At 35.2% G+C, this 27,657-nt stretch overlaps 1 protein-coding gene across 1 annotated transcript in view; it reads right to left on the bottom strand.

Moving 5' to 3' along the window:
- ADGRB3 (adhesion G protein-coupled receptor B3) overlaps positions 1-27,657 on the bottom strand; it is a 448,004-nt gene that overhangs the window by 67,922 nt on the left and 352,425 nt on the right. Inside the window, exons 17-18 of the mRNA XM_042817191.1 lie at positions 25,899-26,002; positions 23,096-23,198 (exon numbers count right to left, since the gene is read on the bottom strand). Of these exons, the coding sequence (XP_042673125.1) occupies positions 23,096-23,198; positions 25,899-26,002 (207 nt within the window). The remainder of the gene's footprint in view (positions 1-23,095; positions 23,199-25,898; positions 26,003-27,657) is intronic.

Raw genomic sequence — 27,657 nt, 5'->3', positions numbered from 1 at the left:
TGACAAGCAGAACAAGAACAACTCTTTGGTCTTAAAAAGTGAATAAACTTATATCTTATCCATTAAAAAAAAAAAAATCAGAAACCTGAAGCTCCCAATTGATCAGCATAATCTTTTTTGTACCATACAGTCTACAAAACGTTATTCAATCATCTCTTCTGGAAGTGGTATCACTCATACACTGCAAAATAAGTGGGCAAATGTGAAGAAATTAAATATATCATAGTCTTTAGATAGCATCTTAGCCAAGCAAATGTACACAGACAGCAATTTCTCCTTTTGATTTTTACAAGAGAATTGGACAAGTACAGTTTCACAGAGACCTGTATAGAAAAGATATTTCACACAGATAAATATCTGTTACTCAAGAGATGAAGTTAAATTTTGTCTTCAGAGATTTAATTCCCATCAATTTACACGTACCATTCAACTAGTGACTCTAAAAAAATCACAGCAAAAAAAAGTACTTAGCATAGTCAAACTTAGAGGGAAGTATGGTCAAGTCACTAAAATATTAACTGATTATGGTTTCTGAAAGCGTGTAGAACAAAAGTCTTGAAGAAAGACAGAAAAAACTAATACCACATTTACTACTTATTCCTCATCAGTGAGGCTTATTTTTCCCTTGCTGCTCACAACTTGAGCTAGGGACTCAAGTCTGGAAAATATTTTAATGTTATAATATCCAAAATACTATGCTTTAAGTGTACTGATATTACCACTTTAAGTTGTGTTACTTATGTGAGCAATGTTATTATTGTAATGACAGGGATATCAGGTGTAAGACTTGCAAAGCATATGTGGGCAAGAAGAAAGAAAATAAAGTCTGAATCTTGATTGGAATAGCTTGTCCAGTATTGTCCAGGTAAGGACAAAGAGTGCTAGATTGTAGGTATTAGAGAGAGCTCAGTGTTCTCATTATTGGCAGATGCTTCTCTCTGAGAAGCTGTCATTAGTGTGTGTAAGTGTACAAAGATCAGCTATCATCCTTTGGAAGGGATGACTGGTACATACGAAGGGAACACTGCCAAGTGATATCCAGCACTCATCATTAATCTGTAAAATGTATAAACAAGATAATTCTGATTTTTAAAAACAAAGCTGTTAGTGCTTTAAGAAACTGTCAGTTCCTAGTGTCGGAGAGGTTTACCTGCAAGACCAACATGCATGGGAACTTTTTTTGATTACAACGGGGTTTGTCAGATCAATGAGGGGGAAAAAACAAACAAACAAACAAACAAACAAACAAAAAAACAGATTATGGCTGTAAGAAATTTGCCAGCATTTAATGGAGTGCAGTCAAGAATACCTGGTTTATGGCTGCTTCCCATGCATTCTTCTATTAAACCAAGACACAGTAAAAAGGCTTAAGAGGGTTGCATTTCAAAACCTCATTTATTAGCAGGCTTATTTAACAGCTGCAGAAAGCAGTGACTCAGAATGGGCACTTATTATATTCAGGTTTGGGTACGGCCCCTCTTATCTGGTAATCCCATGGGGCAGAGTATCTTGGAAATACTGTTCCTCCTACGTCAGGGACGTGCTCATAGTCTCTGAGCAGCTGTGTCTTCAGTAAATATTCATATATGGGTCTTTTCTAGACGGGGAAGTCTAGAAAGTGGTATTTTGGGGATATAGCTTGAAAATGTACTATAGTAAAGTACAGCAGTAGGTCATATGTTGGCAGTCAATCTCCAAACCAGTCCCAAATAGGTATCTTTTCACAAGTCTGTGAAGAGTGTGCTTATATTTATCCAGAAGACACTAAACAAGGTTCCCCTCCCTGACTTGACAGAAGATGAAGGAAAAAAAGCAGCAGAGAATTAGTCATGCTCATAGCAGCATCTTCTAATGTGATTGGATAGGATGGAAGAGAATGGTCTTCCCTACCATTCCAATGTTGAACCAGGCAAACAGAGGACCATTTCTCTCTGTTCAAAAGAGGCTAACGGGTATTGAAAACTGTCATATACTGACTGAGCTTTGCTGGCTTGTCTTGGAAACGAACTGTTAGCTCTCACCAAAAAAGGTAGGAAAGTCATTTTTCTCAGATGTGCAAAACTGTAACCTGAAAAGGCTAAAATGAGCTAGAGTTCATTGTTCTTTCTGATAATACATAATACAACTTTCCAATAATACATCAGTTTTGATCCAGAAAAGCATGTTGACACTTTAAAGACCTGAAATTACCACCATTTTCTTTCTTCTTTTTTTTAAAAAAAATTTTTGAGGATTTAAAGTGATGTTTCCCAGATAGATTAACTGCGTTCTCTAAGTTTTTAAACTCTGCAAAAAATATTTCCATCAGTACTAAGAGTCACCATAAAGCCACTACCCCATATCACACAATTTGTTCAAAACCTGAACTAAAGATTGCAAAAGTGCTCTACCTCAATAACAAAGAGCATGCTTTCATTTATTTGCTTGTTTGCATATCTTTTTTTAATCCCTGTTTATCTTTCCTCTTATTTTGAAAATACGCACAGTAATTCAATGCAGTGACCATCACAGCATCTTGAAACTACATGCTTTCTGTACAAATCTGTAATTACTTGCTTGGCAAATGTTTTTCTGCCCTCCTCTTTCCTTCTCTTATAGGACTCTTGCTTTAAGCACTATAAACCTGCCTGGCCTGCACTTGTGCACTGAGTTGAATCTTTATGACCAAAGCTAACTTATTTCATACAAGGTGAAACTCCAGTACCATGACATAGTTTCTCTGGTCAGTGGGCCCCTGTGAAAGGAAAGTCACTAAAAATCTATCATGTGTCAAGATCAGTAAATTTCGTAGGTTTTCAGGCATGTTGGCAGCATAAGGTGCACAATTCAGGAAACAGTACGCAGTGGATGCCTGGAGAAAATATCTTTCCTGGGTAAGTGTTTTGGTGCTGGTATAAAAGTGACTATTGCTGGAACATCCTGAGAAGTGGTGTATTTCACACAGGACTGCAATGAACCCCACCTGGAATCCTTGATCAGTACTAGAAGGGGGTAGAATAGAAATGCTGAATGAGATCTCCTTGTTTTAATGCCATCAACTCAGCTGAACCAGTTACTAGCTTTGTAGTACTTACATTACTACAATATTACTACCCCAGGCTGACAAGACCATATTGAAATGATCCTCCAAGGGCTACCTGAAAGACCCTTCTGGCTATTTTTATCCCTACAGCCTGATGTCAGACGGCTGTACCATTTCAGGGAAAAAAACCTGAAGCAGAAACATGAAGTATGAGCTGTCACAGTCAGTTACAGCCTAAAATTGTTCAATCAAAAGCAAAGTATGGAAACCAATGGGATGTTCTTTGTCAGATGAAGCGAGATAAACAAAGTCTGACATTAGTATAAATTGTCCCAATGATGATAAAGTCAATAGAAGTTGGCTTGTTTATGCCAGTAATCTACTTGGCTCAGTGCCTTGTGGTATTGCCTCATGGGGCACTTGCAACACTAACATTTGCTGCATTTGAAGGAACAGCAATCATATGGACGTGTAGAGAATACAAATTGCCAAAAAACACACTGTCATAAAATTTTCCCAAAAAAAAAAAAAAAAAAAAAAAAAAAAACAAACAAAAAAAACAAAAAAAACCCCACAAAGAAAAGGTATTTGCATTGGTTGGTAACAGTAGGTAAGATCAAACATACTCAGATCCAAGAAAACCAGAAAAAACCTCACTGGATTGGAGTGTTGTCAGAGGACAATATTCTCTCATTGATAGATAAATTCTGAGAATTTTTTTTTTTTTTTTTTTTTTTTTTTTTTAAAGTAAGCAGCATTAACTAGTAGCAAAATACTTAAGTCATTAGCTAGTTTTTACCATACAATTAATTGATTAATAAAGAAATAAAACATAAATTGGTGCTGGGTTGATGTTGTGGCAACTTTAAATGAGTTAAATGAGAGACCAGACTTTTTAGTTGAAAAATCATGTTTTGTCCAATCAGGGCTCAAATTGGTTCACAAAGATGTCACAGCCAGAGGAAGGCCAATAACTGTAAAAATAGTCTTCAAACTTGTAAAGAAGTATACTGTTGCTAAAAGCTAATGCATTTCCCAGATTTTTGTTTATTTTCCTATGACAGGTGGGCTGAGTTTTACATTAAACTGCTGAAAACAGTTCAGTTTCCCTATGCATTAAATCTTGTGCTTTTTATTCACATATGGCAGGAGTATGGTTGTTGCATTAATAAATGACCAATATTTGACTATACATTTGTATAGTACATTTAAATAATACTCTTTAAAACTATGCAGAGATCTTTTACATTTCTGCCTACTTTTAAAAATAGAACTACGAACAAATCTTCATGGAGCAAAACTGTGAAACCCATGAAGCTACTAGAGTTGCCACAAAAAAGTCACTGAATTCAGTAAGTTCAGAATAATCACTGGAGGAACACTTAATGGAATTGTTCTTAACACTAAAATATGAACATTTTAAAGCTGACAAAGTATGTACCCTTAAGTTAAACTGCTACAAACGCAAGAGCTGAAATTCATTGCTTGTATATTATTATTTTCAAGAACAGTGTCATGTTATTTAGAAAAGCTTTTAGGTTAACTGCTAAACATCATACTAAAGCCCCTTTAGAATAAGATATAAAACAATACTTTCTACCCTAAAGGTAGAGAAGATACTGAAAATACACTAAGTTAACAAGTCCTCTGTGGCACACAAACTTGTGCTAATGTGTAGCAAGATCTGTAATTGAATAACTGAAAAGTTACATTAACTCAGTATAATATTGCAAATCCAACATTTGTGATCAACTATTACGTTTTCTGCATAGATGGATGACTCTAGAGGGCTAAAAAAAATGGCACAGTCACTTGAGAGAGCAAAGCCTGTCACTTCTTTTCGTAAAATGATTGGAACACCCACTGTCCCCTGAGAGCCTGTAGGCAAATCAGCCCCATTAGCTGCTTAAAAATGTTAACACGGCAGCCTTGTCAGCATTGTGATTGCTCAGAGAAAGACTTAATAGAAAGAGTAATAAAATTCAGCTGGATACAATGTCACGACTACTTAACATAAAGCATCACTTGATTCTCTGCTCTCTGAAAAGCAAGTGTATCACTGCACAAAATAGGACCCAATTCAAGCAGCTTGCTCACGGACTCAAATCACATTCACAACTTCTTCTTACCATAAAAGCTGCAGGTACTTCTAACAAAAACTGAAATGGCATGAATGTGAGACAAGTAATACAGGAAATCATGTAACATAAAGAACTAGATGCCAAACCAAACACACAGAAAAATATCCAATACGCTTTGGCAGTAAACACTTCACCAACCAGGGCAGATTTTGAGAAGGTTGAACACTATTTTGAATGCTGAAATATTCCTGAACTAAGAAAGACTTATTAAATTAATAGATGTTCATTTGCTTCAAATTAAAGGAATACAACTGACATTATGCATTGATAAGTACTACAAAATCCTAAAACAATAATAAAAATTATTACATTTATGATTGCTTCCCATGCCCCACCTCACTATTTTTCCATTCGAAGAAAAGACATAAACAGCATATTTTGATACAGTAACCTACACTATGGGTTCCCCATCCCTTTGAATTATATTTTCCTGATTCTAATTATCTAGTTATTTACAACATTGTCTCTCTTCTTCATTTGTTGCTATTGGGAATGAGCCAATAAGATATTTCATTTTAACATAAGTTTCCTTAAGCTGGTAAATGTAATCATTAACAGACTGCACTCTAGCCTAAGACGTAGTATACATAAGATACACGCTATCTTATGTATGTAAGATAGTACATATTCATGCACACTCTCACACACACAAAGAAATATGTGATGGAAATTATTAGAGTTCTTTAGAATTTATTCCAGATGGGAACTGTATATTTTCAAGAGAAGCATTGCATATTCTCTAGAAATCCAAACAAAGAAACAGCTAAAACTATTTTGAATAAAGTATAGAAGACTTCCTCAGAAGGCTATTTTAATATATGTACTGGGAGCTTTTGTTCAGGAGCAATGTTTTAAAAACGAGCTGATCCACAGAACTATTTAATAAAGTTTATTTTAGCTTTTCTGAAAAAACAATTTCAGAGTTGAGGTCTAACTCAGTTGCAGGCACCATCATCTATCAAATGTTGATCGACTGTTCTGTTTATCACAGCTGTATAACAAATGGTTAGATCTTTTCATTAAAAAACATCTTAAAAATAAAAGATATATGGACTGTTATATACTAGGCAAAGAAGGGCATCCCACAGTTAAACAGATCATTTTACAGCAAGCAGAATTTTTGCTTTTGTGTTAGATCTGCTGCAATCATTCTTATAGCTACCTAATAGTAGCTCAAATGTATAATGTATTATTGCTGCAGACATAGTCAATGCAATATTGTGTTCATCTGATATGTCCTGTGTAAAATACCGTACTCCAGTTCCAGTAGCATTTCTTAAAAGCCCTTGGGCCTTTCTCCACTCTGATGCAGCACACATCGCTATATGAAAAACTTTCATCTCCAAAGCTCTGCAGGGTTTTAAGCTTAATTTCAAAGCACTGCAGGATTTTATGCTGCATAGCTCCCTTTTTTAATCTGAGGGTATTGTGCCTTTTAGAAAGTGCTGTACAGAAAACCTACCTCTAAATGTGTGTTAGGAGGCAATGTATCCCACATTGGGAATTAAAGAAACCAAAAGAACAGCAATGATGCTATTATTCCTTGAAAAGCAGTGAATAGAAATGAAGAGGAATATATTTGCTAGTATATCCAAACTACTATGTGCGGGGTGCTTGATGCAAAGCAATTGTAAACTAACTGCTTAACCAAACAGTGGAGGGTTTATGGATTGCTTGCATTTTGAAATGAATATGGAGAATTTGAATTAGATTTTAGTATAAAAATCAGCCTTGATTTTAACTGTTTTGAGCTTTGTCTAGTGAATCATAATAATATGTGCTGGGTGTGACAGTTCTCATGTAGTTCTCTTAATCTTTTAAGCTGCTAGTTTACAAGAGTTTACTGGCTGTACATACAAGTCAATTAACCACACTGACCTCTCATTTGTTTGTTTTTAAGCCCAGTGTATAGTTAAACATAGATTTAAGAAGATAGATTTCAATAAACATAGATACAGGGCTAGATTCAGGGCACAGACAGACCAAGAGATGAAGTTCCAAGTATCAGTAAGATGCTCTGCATCTCTGACAGCAAAGAGATTAAGAAAAATAATAAAAGGGGCCTTAACTAGTCTGGAAGGTGGGTGTGAAATGAACAGCCTGCTTATTTATTTACTGAGTTCCATTTTCTCCTTTTAAAATGTTTAATTCTATCAACTGGGAAAAATAACAGTGTTGTAAGGATAGATTTGATTTTTTTTTTTTTTTTTTCCAATAGATAATACTAGACATAAACAAATTAAGAAGTGCCTGGCTTACTCTAAAAGTAAAGTATAGCAAAGACAACTCTGTCATTCAACTTGCTAAAGAAAAAATTGTGACAGCATGTGATTTCTCATAGGAGCACGAAGCCAAACAGGAACATGGCAATTGCAAGACAGGATGTGTGGTTTTGTGAATGGGCTTCTGGACAGGCCTTTAGAGCTCTTGGCTCTCTTGAAGATGGGAGTTTTTCAGTCCTATTATTCTGTGCCATGAGAACATCATGTATGCATTACATTGCAATGTGGTTTAGGTTGTAACCTCCCTAGCTAGTGCTACTGAATTTTGAACAGAAGACTCTTAATAATAATACTGATAGAGAAATGTTGTTAAGTATCATATACAGCATCACTGTACAGTATAATTCTATTAAAAATATACAGTGGTATAATTTCTACTTCTCCCATTGCCTTTCGAAACTGTATCTCAATGAAGGAAAGAAAAACAAAACATTTATTGGAAAGCACAGCAATGAGAACTGTTTGCTTACAGCATTAGTCTCATTGGTATATGATGTGAGTCCTACTGAGCTATATCTCTTAATCACACTTTCCATTACTTCTCATTTTTCTACCTGTGAGGAAGAGTTATTGCATTCAAACACAGTTATAATGCTTGAAATGTTCAGCATATATTCCTTGACAAAGTGTATTTGATCATTTAAACACGATAACAGAAGATGGCCATTATTCCAAAAGTGCTTATCTGTTGAGAACTATGAAAGTCTGCATAAAAGAATGCTTCAAAAGAAAGAATGGACCAGAAGGAAGAGAGAGAGAGAGAGAGAGAGAGAGAGAGAGAGAGAGAGAGAGAGAGAGCGTGCGCGTGCGCGCGCACGCATGCACAGGAATTTCTCTGCCTCTTAGGAAACAAACAAACCAGAAGAAATGAGAAAAAAAATAAAGGAGAATTAAAAGAATGAAGAAAGAATCTTCCCTCTTAACTTGCTAACCCCTCTAGGAAGTATTTTTTGTCAGACTCCATGTCAGAACATCAGATATATCCTACAGTGATTCAGGAACATGGAGCATTTTCTACAGAGGAAATGACCTGGAAAAAACACCTGCCTGACTGGCCACAGCCACTACTGGATTTGAATACTGCCTCTGTTTCTTACAAAGGTCCAGTGCATTGCCATCACCATCATAAAAAAAAAAAAAAAAAAAAAAAAAAAAACACCCACCACAAAACAACCTGTCCTCCAGTGACATTTAAGTATTGAAGAAAGTCATGTCTGCATCCAGTAAATTTTCTTCACTCTTTGAAAATGGAGAACACTTACGTAGATATTACTGAATTTTGAAGTGATAGCTTTGATAATAATATTGAATGACATAGAAACAGGGAAGCAAATCTTACGTGGGGCCAAACAAAGAGTGAGCAAAGTCAGACTCAAAAAAGAAGATAACAAATCACAAAGCTAGATAGGAATGAAAAAAGATTATAAAAGGAAAAAGAAAAAAAAAAAAGGAGGAATTGATGAAAGTAGAAATTGTGACAAGACCATTTCTCTATCTCTAATTTGGAAACAGATTATTTCTTTTTCCACACAGAGCAGGAGTAATCTTCACCTAAAGCATTTCTTGGTTCCTACCTATATGAAATGTGTTGTAGTTTAGCCTGGCAGGCAGCTAAGCACCACACAGCAGTTTGCTCACTACCCCTCCTACAGTGGGATGGAAGAAAGAATTGGAAATAAAATAGAGCTTGTGGGTTGAGACAAAAAGTACTTAATAAGACAGAAAAAAGGGGGAGGGGGGAGGAAGGAAAGAAAATAGCAATGATAATAACACACATATATATAAATTTTGATATTTCAACAATATAATTACCACCTGCTGACCACTGTCCATCCACCCCACTCACCCCCACTGATCAACACCTCAACCAGCTACCCACAGCTTTATGGCCTTCCTCATGACGTTAGGCATTATGAAATAATCCCTTGGACACTACAGGCTAGTGACAGGCTAGCTCTGCCTACCCTCACCCTCCTGCAGCACCTTAATGGAGGCAGCGATTGGCCATTGCTGTGCTCAGTCTAGTACTGCTCTGCCACATACCTCTTGCTCAGCAACAATCAAAACATCAGTGTGCTATTAATGCTGTCTCAGCTGAAACATGGATCAGCCAGGAGGTTCTTCTTCCCTCCTCACAGTAAGTGAGGAACTTAATGCACGTGGCATTCAAAAAAAAGAAACTCTTCACTCTTGCCTAAGAAGAGACCTGTGTATTTCAACTAGGAATTGAAATTATATTATGTGCCCCTCTTGTTCCCAAAACCCGCAGTGCCTGTTTTGACAAAGAGAATTTCCCCAAGAGTTATGAGTGCATAGTTGTCCTAGTGAACATGTTGGGCTGTTGTTTTCTAGTCATATTCTTTGTGCACTGAAACGCTATGGATGTAATTAAAGACAATAATTATTGCTACTAACACATTATCTTTGTTTTCAGAATTTTCTCCGTTCCTAAATAGAAATCATGAACGCATATTAAAATCCTTTTATCAAAGCACTTTGAATTCTGGTCTAGTTGAGATCTGATTATTTTGAAATGTAGATAATGGTAAATATCAAGCAAAATATAGCACTGTACATAAAGCTCAAGGAATCAGATGTCTGCCATACAGCTTTAAACTGAAAGGAAATGCCACTGTTATAATTTTCAGTGCAAATAACTTCAGATTGTTTCTAAGTAAAACAGTTACCATTGATTGAATCTAGGCATTTTATTATATTCAAATTATGACTTATTTAATAATGCATTAGTAGCTTTTTAAAGAAAATAAAAAGCCTTCAGTTATTTTAACTTATTAAACACATGGCTAACCAAGTGATTAACCCCTGACTCTATGTTTAACTGAGTCTCATATCAAAAATTTAACGCATGTGGAATGCAAATAGTTCTCATGTAAAACAAAACATAACTAAGAATATCTGCTGACAAAATTGTATCTCAGTGGGAAGAGGTAGATTTTTAGCTTTTATGGAGCTATCTGTGTGTAATGCAGAATGCAGACCCTAAAAAAAAAAAAAAAAAAAAAAAAAAAAAATAATCAGTGAATATCTAAGACAGAACAGGGAGTATCATTGGGAAAGTAGAAAACACAGCCACGTGTGTGGCCATGTGCATGGCCTCTTCACTTGTATCTCCTAAATTCTAACTTGTGAACCCTGTTTACAATATTCTGTTTCTGGAAGTTGTTTCCTGTCAGACTTCACAATGGGAGCATGGGGTCAACCCTCCAATGGTCCAGGAACACAGTGACTTCCTCTGTAGAAAATGACCATGAAACAAAACTTACCCAGCAGGCCACAGCCATGTATGGATTTGAATTTGTAGTTGGAGGCTGTCTCTGTTTCTTACAAAGTTCCAGTGCCTTGCAATTATTAAAAAATTGTTCTCTAGTGTAATTGAATACTGAAGAAATCCTATATGATCATAATATACCCACATCCTGCAAATTTTCTTTACTCTTTGAAAAAAAATGGAGAAGGCCTGTCTAGATGTCACACAATTACTAAGTGCTGTCTGTGATTATAATATTGTTATTTGTACCCATCTGTATGCACAACAGGAATTGTGACTTTTTTCTGGTATCTGTTTCACTAGTATATCAGCCTTATAGGCCCACATACTTAGCCACTCAAATCTGCTTAACATGTGGAATGCTCAGTGCATAACACTCTCAGACCAGTCAGAAGCCTTTGCTAATGCAAAAAAAGAACAAACCACCACCAACATTATTTGATTCCACTGATATATGACTGCAATCAATTAGAGAAAACTTTGTTTTACAGCACTACTGTCTCTGGTACAGCTTTCCCCTCTATACCAGCCTCACTATTTTTGTTGGACGGAAGCAAAACATTTGATTTCACTCTGTTATACCTGATGAAAGTTTCAGATCCAACTTTCTTCAGAACGTCCACTGCTTCTGTGTACCACTTAACATTCTTAAGGTCAAAATTATCAGCTATCTCACTACAGCTGAAGGTGTCCTCAACTTTTTTCCAACCTTCATGCCTCCATGGGAGAGCTGACAGATCTTAGTGTGCTGACATTGAGAAAATAGTACAAGGCTAATATATTTGCTCGGGCTTTTCCCTGTGGGAGGTGTGAGTACAAACTAAATTGAGGGTCTGACTGGAGGGAGAAATAAAAAAAAAAAAACATCATGTTTCTATCTGTTAATAAATTAAATTGAAAATTTGTTGGTGTTGGAAATACTCCCAGAGCCTTAATGATAGGTTTATTTTTAACATCAACAATAATAATTAATGATACATGTCCCTCAGATGCATTTTGGGAACTAAAATTAAAAAGTGTGAAATGTATAAATGTTAAAATAAATGATTTTAAATTATATACTTGCATGAATGCCTCCTCCTAGAAAATCTCCCAGACTGTGTCCATGCATCAGATGACAATGTTAGAAACAAATTAATGCTGGAAAGTTTATCTGTATTCTCTCCACTCCTCTGCTGGGAATTCCCTTAGCAGACTCTGTGATCTATGCAGATCAGATCACTTTGCCTGCAGAGCCTACTACTGAAATCAGTGCCATCCTCTGCACATGCAGTAGCTTTCTAAACTGATAGCACTAGCAGGTTTAGATCATTGTGGGGTAGCAATTTTCCAGATGCTAGAAGGCACACCATTTTTTTTTTCCTATAGTTAAAAACTGAATAATATTACATTTCAGATGTACTGCTTTTTAGAAGCAACTGAAAACAAAGGTATTGTCAGGGTCAGAGAAACTGACTGTCACAGTGTAGTGCATTTGAGCCTAACAAGATATAGAAGAAATAAGCTAGGGAATGCACTGCACTGCTGTTTCATGCATTCATAATCATCTATTTTTATTTCTTCTTCAAAACAACTTAGAGGTATTTTTTCCAGAAATTTAAGCTTTCACAGCATGCTAGCAGGTTTTTGCACATAAATTTCCAGAAAAGACAAGTGAATCCAAGTCACTCAAGCCAGTCCCAGTTGACACATGAAATTTTAATTTCAAAAGCACCATGAGATGAGTTTAGCAAAGCCCATACAAATCATTTAAGATGGGTAACACTGAGAGACTTCCAAGATCTACTTGTGCTAGGGGCAATACACACGTGCCTGAATTGAAAATCCACATGGTGCTTTTTTGACAAAAAAAAACTCAACATTCAGTTTTGGGTCTGCTTTGCATATCACGCAGTATTTAGTGAGTACTGAAACTTCAATAACTAACACCTCCAGAGGCTCAAATATGCAATCAAGTTGTCATGGGATAACAAATGAGATGTATTGATAGCTTGTGTGCACGCTTTTAGCCGTGGCAACTGCAAGGCAGCACAATTCTGATTAGTTCTAATTGATTTCAAGCCTTAAATTTTGTATTGGCAAATTGTGTGCCGAGAGACTAAATGACAACTCAATATTTTGGAATCATCCTATCTGTAATTGGTTGACAATTTCCTACAAATAAATGGACATGTTTTATTGTTTAGCAGCCACTGATTAACTAGGATAGAAATGTTCTCTAGGTATTTAATGGAACGTGAATCAGTCTTCTCACTTAAGTTTAACAATCTGCCAGGAATATATTTTGATTGGTGGCATATAATATAGTTGAGTCCTCTTTCCAAAAGGAAGAATCTTTTAGAGACAAAGGGAAACAAACATTTGATCAGGTTTAAACTCTTACAAATAGGTTTCTGGAGAGATTTTATGGAATGAGGTTTATGAACAGTTACAAGAGATAAACTCAGTCTAGCAGCAGTTCCATAGATAATTCTGCACTGATACCAAGGTCTAACTAAGATTCATAGCAAAGCCATTTTACTCCCATTGTAGTATGGCTGCAAAGCCTTGTGAGATCATTCAGTTCAGAGAAACATTATTACTATCCTGTATTCACTTTAAAAGATAAGCAGTGCTAAAATGAAGGTTTTATAGCAATAATTAAATTGCTAGCACTCAAACCTGAATTCTGACTGACTTAACATAAGAGGATATACTCTAAAGGCAGACCTGAAAGCTGTTTTAAATGTAAGGAGTGTAAAATCTCAATGCAAATAACAACAGATTTAAAATTAATCCTATCTTTTAAAAACCCAAGGTATATAGGTTCTGACACATTGCTTTGTTGCTGTGTATAGCTCAGTTAAGCTTGTTAAGAAAACCATTTTCATTTTAAGCCCTCATCTAACTTTAAGTGGTATTTAAAGAATAATAATTCATTTCCTACCTTAGAGAAATTATTTAATAAACATGGGATAGTTTGAAGATCTGACTTTTTATGAAATAAAGAGCACAGAACACCAATTATATGCCATACTACTAATTAGAGAAAGAAAGAGAGATGTAATCACTTACTAATGGAAAAACATTTTGTGCCAACCTTATTCATACTTCCTTCCAACTGCTGGACTTTTTGTGCCAGATACATTTCAGTTTTCTTCAGAAAAGAAAGACACTAACATGTTTTCCATCCTGTTTTTAAACCCACAACTCTAGCACAAACTGAACTTTCTTGACATTTCAGGAATTCTATCAGTTATAACAGCGTGAGGCCTTTTTATTACAAACATGTACATTTCCCTGCAGCTTTGCAAATCTCACAATTACCTTCATTTAAAACGTTCATGATTATATCTAAATGCACGGTTCTAAAATTTATCTTTACAATTTTCTTTCAACAAGTATTCTGAGCATGATTTTCTATTAAATTCCACAAAATACCTACTTATTCATCCACAATGTCAGTTTTATACAAGTTGTGACAAAACCATCAACAGATAGAAACACTAAAACACAGTTACTGTCAAATTTATCAGCACTACTTTTGATGTCTACAGTGTGACTCACTGGGACTTAAGGTGACAAGAACGTGTGTTTGTTACAATTGGAAAGATTAACACAGTGAAAAGCCAACATAGGAATACAAGAGCAAAGGGATCAGCGCCAATAGGATGGTACTTCACAGGAAAAGTAAAGGTGCTTACCCATCTCTGAAAATCTAGACCCACAGAAAGGACTCCAGAAGGAAGGGATCTCCCACCAAATTTCCTTCCACAGAGGCATTCAGCCGTTAAATGGGGTCTAAGAGAGGTGCAGCCAGGCTCCACCCCTTCTGATCTCAGCTGTACCTGTGCTCCCAGGGCTGGCCAGGCCCTTTACCAGGTGATCAATCAGTGGTTCAGGCTGTCTTAACAGTTCCCATACAGTATCCAAGAAAACAAATCTAAAAGATCATGTTTCAGCAACCATCTAAAACTTAGAGGCATTGAATGCATTTTACACTAATACCAAAAAGGATCTCTGGGTACATTATTTTGATGCCTAACTGTAACTAGGAGTTTAACAAGCTAAGCATCCCTATTGTGACTAAGTCCCACTGTGATCTATAGCATCTAACACTTTCTTCTCATGATGTTATAAGTATACTAGGATCACATTTAGTGAATGCCAACTTCAAGAGGTCTGCATGTATGACCTCTATTACTTTCACTAGAAAGAAAAGGCAGGAAAGGACAGGATGTGGGTGATTATTCTTGACTTTCCACTATTTGCTAAAAACTAAAGAGTAAATGTAAAGTGTACTCTAACTTGCAATTGGCCAGGGCAAAACTTCTTGTACTTCTGGAGCAATTAGTTCTGACTGCTGTTCCAAACTTTCCAAACTTGAGTGTACTTCATTGATAACGCAAATCTCACAGTTCATTTACATACCATCTCTTAAGCCAGCTCTGAGTCTGATTCTGTGAACTTCTACGTGATTTGTTTCAGAGTGAAATATATAGTGTATAAGGAAAGAATTCTCATTTATTAGTTTCTAATAAGACCAAACAAAGAATCTGATCAATCCAGTATTCGTTTACGTTAACTGCAAGATGTAGGGGCCCAAAAACTCTTATATGTGAGAATTCAAAAATAAAAACAACAACAACAAAAGAAGAGTTAACTGTAAAAATGAACTTCATAGTGTATGTCAAGGTTAAACCATACCATATGTTCCTGAAAATATGTAGACACAACAGGGAATTGTAGGGGAGTATAAATAAAATCTAGTACAATAAGTAAATAACCTTTTGCACGAAATTTACACCATTGTTCTTTAAACGATCTTACAAAAGAATTTGTGCTTTCTAATGTTTCATTTTGATACAAATAAAAAGTAATGATTTTATACAAATTGTTTCAGAACATGAGCTTTACATTGCATTTATCAAATAATAGTATTTTCAATGTATTATTTTACCAGATACTGATATAAAAAATATCTTGATAAGATTTTTGTATCTGTTTTGGTATATATGGCAGGCGAATTGTATGCCTGCCTTTTCAGACATGATAACCCACATAGACAACTTCATGTTGGAAATGCAACCTTCACAGTAGAATGAAAATAACTGAGTTGCTGTTAGTGTTATTACTATTGTTCAAAATGTTTAGCTTTGTGAAGTATATTCCTATGACACCTTCATTTAAAAATCTTTTCACTGTAGTCACAAGTGTTTATGTTTTTCACTTTTTTTTCTTTTTAAGATTATTGTTACGTAAATGAAAACACATTTGTCTGTAGGTTGATCTACTTCCCATTGACCGTTATTCTATTTCCACTAGAATTCAACAAACAAGCAATGAGGTAGAGAATAGGTGTGAAGCCCAGAATAGCTACTTGAGTCATCAACAGATTGTCTGAAATGATTCAAACAGGTGTTTATGAGAGAATGAGCTCAGGACTGTGGGGGTGAATTCCAGAAGAGATCAAACTTCTAAAAAGGTCCTGAAGAACATGAAGAAAACAAACAAACAACTCCCAGCACATACCATTTTGAGAACAGCAGGACAGCAGAGAGTAAAGCCTGGTCTGTTTACTTTGGGCTGAGGAAGGACAGGTAAGGCACACACTGCAGCACTAAACCCAACACTACAGTAAGGGAGTAGGGAGCACAGTGCATCAGTGCTGCGCCTCTCAGCATGTCTGCATGAGTGGTTGGATGGGTGAAGACACTCACCAGCTGAGAGCTGCTGGAGCTGATACAGGTGTGAGTCATAGGTCACACATTCAAAAAACGTGTTTTTTTTTTTTTTTTTTTTTATTGTTAATTAAAATTATTAAATTCATTTAAATAAGCTCCAACAAAATCTCCAACAACTAGTTTTTATAGCTAGACCAGGAGGTCACAGGCAGATGGAAAACAACTACAAAGATAAGAAATAGGTTGGATTGGGTGGTAATTTACCTGGAAGCAAATGACAAGTGGAGTACTACAGTGACCTGTCTTTAATGTCACAGGCAGGGAATAGGCAGCAAAGTTCTTGTTAAACTCTGAAGATAGGACCAAACACAGTCAAGGGCAATGATGCTATCTGGAGAGAGCTAAACGTGTTGGAGGGATGGGAAACTCAATTGAATATGAGTCAATAGTGTGCCCTGGCAGCACAAGTGGTCAAGCGCATTCAAAGCTGCACCAACAGGAGCACAGCTAGTAGACTGACAAATGATTTTCCTCTCTTTTTCAGCACATTAGATCACATTTAGAATATCACATCCAATACAATCGGGACACCCAGTACAAGAAAGTCTTATGGTGATTTTAGCAGAGGCCATGAGTATGGTTTGGGCTGGAACACATGCATTGTGAGGAAAAGCTGAAGAAGGTGCGCTTGCTCAGCCTGGAAAAGACAAGGCTTTGGGGCACATAACACCAGCCTGTCAGTGCCTACAGAGAGCTGATTGAGAAGATGTAGCCAGTGTCTTCACAGAGATTTGGGGTGGGATGACAAAGGACAATTAACACAAATCAAAACAAGAAAAGTCCAAAGAAGGTACATGCAAATGCCTTTTAGCTGTGAGAATAGTCAAGCACTGGGGAGTTTCTCAAGGTTTCATGCAGTCTCTACAATTGGAGATTTTCAAGACATGACTACATAAATTTAAGTCTTTAACTCTGGATAACCTGTTCTGACCTTACAGCTGACTCTGGTTTGAGAAGGATATAGAACCAGACAACCTTCCTAACTGAAAATTTCTGTTATTCTAAAATAGGTCACAGAGTTCTGATCAAGGTTCTGGGGACTGGAAGCAGAGATTACATGCTGATAATGTCTACCCAATCTCTTTCTTTAGCCCACGTAAAATTGAAATGCCTAGTTTGTTTAGAAGCAGCAAACTGAATGATAAAGTTGATGTATTTTGAGAAACTGAGTGGCAGGTACTTGTGAAAATGTTACCTTTCCCACTGAGGCAGGTTAACAGTAGCATGAATGACAATGTTTACTGATCTCGGGTAAGAAAGATCTGTTCATTCAAGAATCTGAAAATAGGTAGCTAATTCCACTGATGTCAACCGGTTTGGTCAGAATTTGGCACGGTGAAACAGTATTGCTTAAGCAGAACTACTCCTGTAATAGTTACGTTAAGTGGGCTCTTCAGTTAATTGTTTCTGAGCTCCCAAATACACAGCAGGCAGATGTGTGTGGTACAGTGTACTCTGAGAGATGACCTATTTAATTGTGGGTTTCTGTGAGATTTGACCTATTCTGTTCAATAAACTGTTGCACACAAAGGAAGAAATGGCAATCAGCAGAGAAGGTGACAACTGGGAACTGGTGAAAAAAAATGGAAGGACATATTTGCCCAGGTCTTATTGATTAAGTGGATAGTATCATCCTGAAGTCCTCAGAGCATGAGCTAAAGTACAGAGTTCTACTGCTTGAGACGCTGAATTCCCTACATCCTCATTGATTTTCTAAAACAACCTTAATGCTGTGTTAGCATCATTTCTCTGTTCATTCCATCTGCTCTTAGGTCTCTCCTGCTGTTTCCTAGGAGATATATTGCCATGATGCCTGCATCTGTAAGGCGGCAGCAGATATGGGGCAAGAGCCACATGGTTAGAGACAGTACTAATGCCACCTGAACATTTGCTGGGTTCTCAGGGGATCCCTCCACCCACTGTTTCTCAAAACCTGAGGGAGTCCTAGTTACACAGTCAGCTGCTTCAGAATGCTGTGGGAACGTGGCACTGTGGCTTCTCAGCTCCTTTCTACTCCTATTTGACTCTTTCAGCTCAGAATGCCTATTTAAAAACAAACAAACAAATGATCAAAACCTAAAACTGGATTTATTTTTATCCAGTTGGCCTATTTAGTGGCCACTCAAATCTTGTAATCTGTAAAATTTTATGATTTTTTTTTTTTTGCCTGTTCACAGTAATTTTATCAGAACCGCTGTTTGTTTATGTTATGTGCTTTAGGTGGTCAAAGACATCGAATTCTAAAACAACCACATTTTTTCACCTACTTTCAGGGGAGATTAATTTCAAAATGTAAATAGCAAGAGCAATAAACTGGATATTGCAATTAAACAGGGTTGAGACAGAACATCAGGGTTGCTAAATGTTGCCTTGTTCCCAAACATCTTTCCTGGTATTCCCTGGCACACATAAGTCTGACTAACAAAATGTGCAGGGTTTTATGACATTTCTAAAAATATGCCTATTTTTTACAAGTGACCCGAATTCCAGCAATGAACTCAAGTATGATCAGAAAGAGACAATATAGAAAATAATTAATTTTTACCCATTTGTAAATACAATTTATTTGGAGTAGAGAATCAGTTCATTAAATGGGATCAGTAACATAAATAAAGATGTATTGCTTTAGTGCCAAAGGTCCACATAGAAAAGAAATAAAACCATATTTTTCTGATGGCAAGATAATATAGTAAGAGTTCCGTTTCAGTGGAACTTACAAATTACTGATAGATTTCCCCAAAGAAAGCTGTCAATCTCTTCAAATTAAAAGCATATTGCTATTGTAGATGTAAGTATATCTCACAGTATTTGTGAAATAACAGATAGTTGAGCAGTTAGGTTATATATGAAATGTGTTATCTTTCCTTAATTTGGGAAGCTTCATTTCAACATCACAACTAGATTCAGCTGTAAAAAGGCTACCCCTGGTGTATCAACAGCATTACAGGTATCCTCACATTTAAATTAGATTATGTGGCTAACATCTAACATTAAGTTTTACTTCGGACGTGAAAACAAGAAACAGAAAGAAGCATCAAAATTAAATTAATAAGCATATCATACTTAGTATAGCACTTATTATACTGAAACATGATATGTAACCAAATTCATAATGTTATTGCAAATTCATCCTTCAGTGAACCGTGCTACACAATGGAATCTGACAAAACAGAAAACTCTTACAAAGTTTGACGCATTAAGGCAGCTTTGAATAAAGTTCTGTGTTTGGAAAATCTTGGGGAAACATACTGGAAAAGGCAGAACATTTCTCAGATATGCCCTTCAATAAAACACACAACAAGTTTGACGTTTATGCTGACAAACTTTTTAAATTTTTTTTATTTTGCTATTCCAGTCCAAATTTTCCACGAGGAACCATACTCCCTCCTAGATCAGTAAGAATTCTTATTCTTACTAGAAACTAGATAGAGGCCTCACGATCTAGACCTCTGGTCTAATGTTAGTGTCCTCAAGTTACATTTTATATACTGAAACAGGAGAAAAAAATCACTTTTAAAAAAGGAATCTAAGAAATGGAAAAACTATGCACTTCTCTGTAAATAATGTGGCCATTTCTGCCCATGGGAAATACCATATTCTTTTTTCACTGAGAAAGGCAGAACTCAGTTGAACTACCAAGAGTGTAACATTGAAATGCAGTTCTCACTAAAAGAAGCTTTTATAAAAACATCAAGAATGTATTCAACCTTAAAAGAGCAGATCTAAACTCAACATGCCAAGTATCTATGATTTACATAAAGGAGAAAGTAAATAAAAGAAAACTTACACTTATTCAGACCAAGAGAGTCAATATTTTTTCTGCAATAAATGTCAATATGTACATTAAAAAAACATATGTATAAAATAAATTTCCTGGAGATGGGGTACCTTTGAAATTAACAAAAGTGGTTGATGCAATGTTCAATGTAGACAGAGAAAACTATGAACTTCACCAACTGACAAAATCTTGTTTGTCATAAATGCACCCTCAGTACACTTAATTCACACATGATTCAAATTTAAAACTGAATTCACCTTTATCAGATTTATAAACATCCAATCTTAAAGGGAATATGCACACATATAGCACTTGGGACAGTTTAAACTCAAACAAGTCCAAAGCACAAGGAAAAGAAGAGCATTCTTCAACTCTGTGAACATCAACAGCATCATATGGTTACTAACTAGATGCCCAATAACAAGCAAATTGCAAGAATAAGAATGGAACAGAATAAATAAGCAGTCAATTACAGCATGTCATATTTCTCAAATTCTCTGATACATTAAAAACCCTGATCTCATCTTCTGACCATAAAATACCATCACAGTCTTTAACATAGAATGATAATTTTTAAAAGTTGACTTGAATATTACATTATTCTTGATAAAGTATTTTCCAAGATTTCACTTAAAGCTTTCAAAGAAACCCTAAAAACTTAAATTATTTTGGCTTGTGGTAAATAACAAAATCCTTGAAACAAAATCTACAATGTTTTTTAGCCTGAACCACAGATCTTTCTGAAGTTCTAATTTCCATATTTAATTTTCCAGCTCAGCAAAATTAAAACATATTTTTTCCTATAGATGTCAGTATTGTAATCTATACCAAAAGACTAAAAATCAAATACTGACTTCTTATGGTGGTATATGAGCACTAAAAGTAGAGATTCTAGAACTTGTACTGAAAAACATATCATGCCAAAACATAGCCTTATTTGCAAATGTAGTGAAGTCATACCTAGGTCTGATTGCTTTAATTTGACTAAGCCTTTGCTGAACACTAGCTTTAGCTGGCCATTTTGTTGATGGTACACTCACAGTTCCTCTCTTGGAGGTACAATAAATTCACAGGTCACTGGACCTGGTGAAAAAAAGACTTTTGATGCGTAACAAGGAATATCTTCAATATAAAAAACATATTTTTCCTTTGATCCATCAGAGGTACTCCCTGTCTAGAAGCTCCCTGGTGGTAAATGTATCAAGAGCAAGACATGGACTCAGAAAGAAGACAAGCTAAGTAAAAAGTGGTATTTTAGAATCATTTTTTCAGTCTGTATATTCAAAAACCACGTGACATGTTGTTTTTTCTGTCAATAATTTTCTCCGCACATTTCTATTCTTAGGATTGGCAGTTCCCAAAAAGAAGTCAACATAATCTCTTCATTTTTAGGATTTCAGCAAGCAGAAGTGAGGGAGGTCAAAGACATTAAGATTCATAAAAAAAAGATGTTCAGTTCAGTATTCCCAGTGTAAAGCATTGGAGTAAATCTGCCAACATACCTCAGGAACACGTTCTCAAATACAGTCATTCTAGTGCACTCAAACCTCATTTCCACGATGGCAATAGAGCCTTGAAATTGATAATAACATACTATGTGTGACTGTGCAAGTTAGTGTGGAAATTCCAGAGAGGTTAAATCTTTCTTCTGCCTTTCACTGTTATTGACATTCTAAAGTCATCTGCAGATGTCCAACTTTTTTCCACTGAACAAAGTCTTTGAGAATCTCGTGGTTTCCTTCTACAAAATCGTATTTTTTTTGCTTGCACCTCTACAAAATTTCAAAATTTAGAATATATTAATATCTTAATTTCAATGATTTTGTTAAGTTTTGTATTGGAAATGATAATTTTTGGTTTTGGATGTTTTTCAAAGTACAGCAATGTAACTCCTATTGAGCTTATTGTTCTGTCAGCTAAATTTCTAAGAACTCATCTAAAATTAATAAATGGTTAATTGTAGATTAAATAAAAATTGTAATTTCAGCAGAACAATGAAGGGATTTCATTGGATTGGGAAAAAATCAACACGAGCAGTGCATTATACAGTATAAAACACTGAGTTTAAGAATTACTTCACAGGTTTTTGCTCACTGCAAACTTCAACACCACTGTATTGCCTACACATCTACCTGCCAGTTATGTTCTATTTTATATTCCAAGCTATCAGGTAGCTGCAGTTAATTTTAAACAATCATTTGTTGTCACTGCCCAACATCAGTAGGCACTGAGTGGCTCTTCCAAACACTAACACAGCCTTGCTCTGCAGGAACAAGGCAAATGATTTCTGTGTTCAGAAAGTCTGAGAACAGATTACTAATAAATCAGCAGTCCATCACTAAATAAGATATGCAGGGTTGTTACTTTCTTATAGCGACATCAGTCAGAGATCTAACAGTTCTATAGCTTGTTACGATGTCTGTGCACTTTTTCAAGAGTAGTACTCTAACTTCTAAGTAATTTCCACTTGCCTTTCGAGTACCAGTGTGTTAATAAAAAGACAAAAACAAACAAACAAAAAAAAAAAACTGTAGCACAATCCTATTACAACTATTATAATGAATCCGAATTTGTGCTTTTGATGTTGAGTCTTTGAACTTTCTGCTTTGAAATTTAGTTAGAAAACATACAAGTCCACCACGGAGAGCACAGCTTATCCAGAGGGAACAATACCAAAAGGGATTTTTGGAGGGGAAAAAATAACTATGAAACACAGTAAATATTTTCCCTCTGTTAGTAGCCTACCAAAAATGCAAACTCCTATGAGTGAAGGACTAAATAAATGCAATTACTTCAAGAAAAACACAGATAAAATAGAAGTATCAATACTTGAGTGCAAATGTAACAGAATCTATCATACCTTGTTATGTGTCTGAGTTTGTCCAACCAGGATAAGGATATTTGATGAGATAATAGACAGGCAGAAATTGATTAGAATTATTGACCTTTCAGATCTGATGTATCTGTTCAAATTAAAAGAAAAAAAGAGAGGATACAACTTTTTAAAAAGGAAAGCCACTACTAAATCACACAAAGCTTTAATGCAATTCTTAGAAATGCTATAGAGAGGCACTCTGATGTATTTCTCTTGCTCAGAGTATCAGTAAACCATCACATTTCAGACATAGGAACTATGATATTTTCATACATAGTCCCTCTTAGTTTCTTTGTGTATTTTAAAAAAGTTTCTGTCAATGCTTCTTTTCAAAATTATGACAACAGTTTTCTGACATCATGCTGATAATAGTGGGCTTGGATACATTCATGTTTTCACTCTCCCTCCTTATGCCTGGGAATACCCACAGCTTGCATCAACCAGTCTCAAAGCTAACTTCAGAAGCACAGGGTGATTTACATGAACAGAAGATCTGATACACATGCATAACTAAGATTCAGATTAGTTGAGGATAATATAGCAATGTATATTGAAAGGTATTATTGTTATAATGATAACATTAATCTCGAAGTTACACCACCTTTACAAAATAATTTGTATAGAGAAGTAATAGTATTATAAGATCTTCATCTTCATAAAATCTAATACAAAAAAATGCTTGTTTGGAAAGATTAAATTATAACAGTGAGCAACAGACACTTTCTTGCCAACTTATTATACTCATTTTATAAGTACACTCAGGATGAAAAACTACAAATGCTCTTACCTACTTCCTCACAAGATGCAAATGTTCTCATTTTTCTGTGCACAGCTTTTTATATGTTTGAGCACAGAAATAGAATGATGATGGTTTCAACTGATGTACCTTACTGACCTGATATCAGAGTCACTAACAGAGTAGATGTTCACTGTTAAAATAAGTGGAAGTTAAGGATGCTCAGTTTATCTGAAGACCAAGCCACAAGTTAATATATTTAATGATCTATACTGTAAATTTTCAGTAATATTGCTTTCTACTCCCAATCTGTATGCCAGTAGCTGAGACTCCGAGGTCATAATAAGGGATGCTGCCCCCATAACAGATGTTGACCACTGGGTATGTAATAGATCACAGTCCTTTCTGCTCAACTACAATTTAAATAATACACCATTACTTTCTTTTTAGATGAGAAGAAAAAACAACCCTGATACTACAGTTCACTTTTCTTTTTTCTTCCTAAAAATAGAATAGTGCTGTTAAGGCTAGGTTTATGAATTTGAAAACAAATACAGAAAGTCTAGTGCCTTTGTCTACACTGTCAGTGTGCTGTTACTTTCCAACCTGTTAACTACTGATTCACCTGAGCCAGACTCCAATACTGAGTATCTGTGGCCTATAAAAGGTCTTAGCAGTTGGGTAAATACAATGCAATGAGAAGCTCAGAGAACTGACTTAAGCTAGGAAGAGTTTAATTTCTCTATTAATGCACCAGATTTAGCTCTTCATTACAGAGGAAAGGAAGGTAAAAAAAAGGAAGATATTCCAAATATAAATACATAAGCATGGGGTCAAAATTTCAACTTTCTTCTCACCTGCAGATTTGTAATAGCTAATAATAGATAATATATACATCTCAGCTATCCTCTCTGTACATGTGGTTACTTTCAAGACACTTGTTCAGTGCAAATTGTAATGATGCAAATGACAGCCACTCAGTAATCATAATATTTTTGGAATATCTCAGTGATAGACAACCAAGATTTATCAGACTTTTCTTCAGCCGGAGGGATACAGAACCCATGTTAAGTTCTTCACAGTACCTTACATTTTTTTCTCAGCTTGGAAGTTAGACAATGGAGAAGACCAGTTCCACTGAGCATGACAGTATTTCTTTCCAAGTGCTAAATATATCAGAGAGTGCAAAAATAACACTAAAATTCTTTAGAAATACCCTTTCAGAAATATTCTTAGCTTTGACAGACAGGAATTTAAAATTCTTATACTTATTATATCTTATGTGACTAGATAGTCTACATTTATTATACATCTGTCTAATCTTGTGAATTTCTGAGGCTCCATAAGAAAGGGAAAGACAAAAATGGTATAGAATTATCAAACTGCTTCTAGAAGCAAAACCGTACTTGTTGATTTTACATTTCTCTATAAAATTACCATTTTCTAAAAATTACCATTTTCGCCCTGTTTTTCTTTTCTTGCGAAGAATTTTTTCTTTTACTATGGAAAAAGTTAAATGAAAATCCATGTTCACTTTTTTAAAAAAATATATACTTCTTCTTTATATACCATTTCCTCTCATTTTCCACATTAACATGTCATGTTCCTTATCACAGATCTCAAAATTAATCACACTACATATTATTTTCTCCATGACTATCTATTGTGCATTTGAGACAATACTTTCATGTATTAAACTTAGAATAGGAAGAAAGTCCATTATTGGATAGTACCAGCACACTATTTGAGACTACTTTACTTTCTTATATGAAATGCACCACATAGAAAACCAAGTAAAGTATTCATTAATGCTATGAATACTTCACCAAAAAAGCAGTATCATTCATATTAAAGAGGAGAAAGATGAGTTGGCTGTACCACTGCTAGTAGGCCAAGAGAGGAAAGCTAATCAATCACATCAATAGACTTAGCAATGAAAAAATACATTTTTTCCCCTAAATAATAAATGCTTAATCTAATGGTCTCTTTAAACTTTAAATCAACTAAATACAACTATGTATTCATGTTTAACTTTGTTAATACATTACATACCTCCATAGTGCTGCATAGACAACTGCTAGGGTGACCAAGGCCAAACATGAAAGACCACTGCCTACTATTAAGGTTACTGAGGGTGTACCAGATGATTCCATGATCTGTAGGTTACAACAGATAACCATGAAGGAAACCAATCTCCACCAATTAAAACAACAGGTCAAAATACAAAAAAAAAGCAATAAAGTAAATATTATAAAATCAGACGGTATCAGAGATAGCTTCGGTAATGTTATATATGAAACAGAAATCAACTTAATTCCAAAACTGATTCATACATAAATCTGAGATATCTTTAATTATTGATACAACCCTTGAGGCCTTTGAGCTTTGAGCTTTAAAATAGCTTAGAATACCTCCATAATATTTTGAGAAATAAAGATGGTAGTAAGATTACAGTGTGATAAGAAACTATGACATGAACACAACTTTAAAATATTCCCCAGTTAAAATTAATTTTAAAAAATTACCTTGAGAAACAATGTTTGGAATTGAGTATTAAATAAACAGGTTAGTTTTATAATAGTAGTATATTAAAGATCTTTCACTATTTTTTCCAAGAAATTGGTTAATGTTTATTACAGAATTATCAAACTTTCTGAGTTTTAATAACTTTGACTTTGATCTACTGTTCTTGCACAGTTCATTTCTTTGGGCCTCTAATCATATGGAAAGAATGGCAAGATGCCTACAACAGCAGTATCATAAGTATTTCAAATTTAGAATTAATTAGTTTGAAATCTGTTTATTAATAAAACAGAAAAATAAATAAATGACCTTGAAAAGAAAGTAGCTTTTCCTTCTATGAAGAAAGCTACTATTGTCAGATACAAGGCAAGGTTTTCCCTCCCTGTGTAGGTGTTCATATTCTGTAATACATATGGTCTTTGCTAATGAAAAGGGAAAAATAAATATACCTAAAAGTTTGAAAGGATTCAGTGCCTGATTTACAAAAATTCTGTTTAAAGCCTCAGGGAGGTATGGCAAATTAGATTTTATCAAGATATCTTTCATCACCCAAATGAGAGATAAGGCTGATATACTTTCAGGCCAAATCTCAGTCAGAAAGTAACATTTTATTTCAGACACTTTGTTCCAAGATGATCTACTTTGCTATTAAAGAGTCTGATCATGTGTTTCTAAACCAAGAAAATGAAATTAAGTCTTTACATGGTAACTTCACAAATATTTGTTTTTAGCTGTATTTTACATTCAGTAATAGTCTGCTGATATCCTTCATGTTCACTCTTTTACATGAAATCTTGATTATTTTTCTTACATTTTATCAAAGAGCACATTGAAAATCTCTGCTGAAAATGTCCAATGCAGATATGCAATCTGTCTAACTACAGTATCTAGGATTTTCCTAAGAGCAACAATAAAGCCTCCCTATACATTCCCCTGGAAAGGCTTGCAACCTTTAAAAAGCTTGTTAAGTTGATAATCGTTCAATACAGAAGTTTTCAACACATTTGCATCACAATTAGAAGGCTTTTTCTGAAAAACAAAAAACAAAAAACAAACAAAAAAAAACCCACCACAACAACAACAAAAAAAACCAACTACCACATAGAGTTTAAGAGCATGAAAATTTCACAAGGATATAGTTATATCACAGAATCTGGAATTTGTTTCTCTGAAACACTGTGTACACCAGGAGACTAACATTAGCCTACCTGGAATATTAAACAATTCCTCAATGCAACGCCTGAAATATACCTGAGAGGAAAGCTCGACCAGCCCCCCTCCCCCCTCC

The sequence above is a fragment of the Centrocercus urophasianus genome, unplaced genomic scaffold (genome assembly GCF_019232065.1).
Source record: "Centrocercus urophasianus isolate 14NV4802_14NV808 unplaced genomic scaffold, USGS_Curo_1.0 seq_10, whole genome shotgun sequence".
NCBI lineage: Eukaryota > Metazoa > Chordata > Aves > Galliformes > Phasianidae > Centrocercus > Centrocercus urophasianus.
This window is presented reverse-complemented; position numbering and strand designations above follow the sequence as displayed.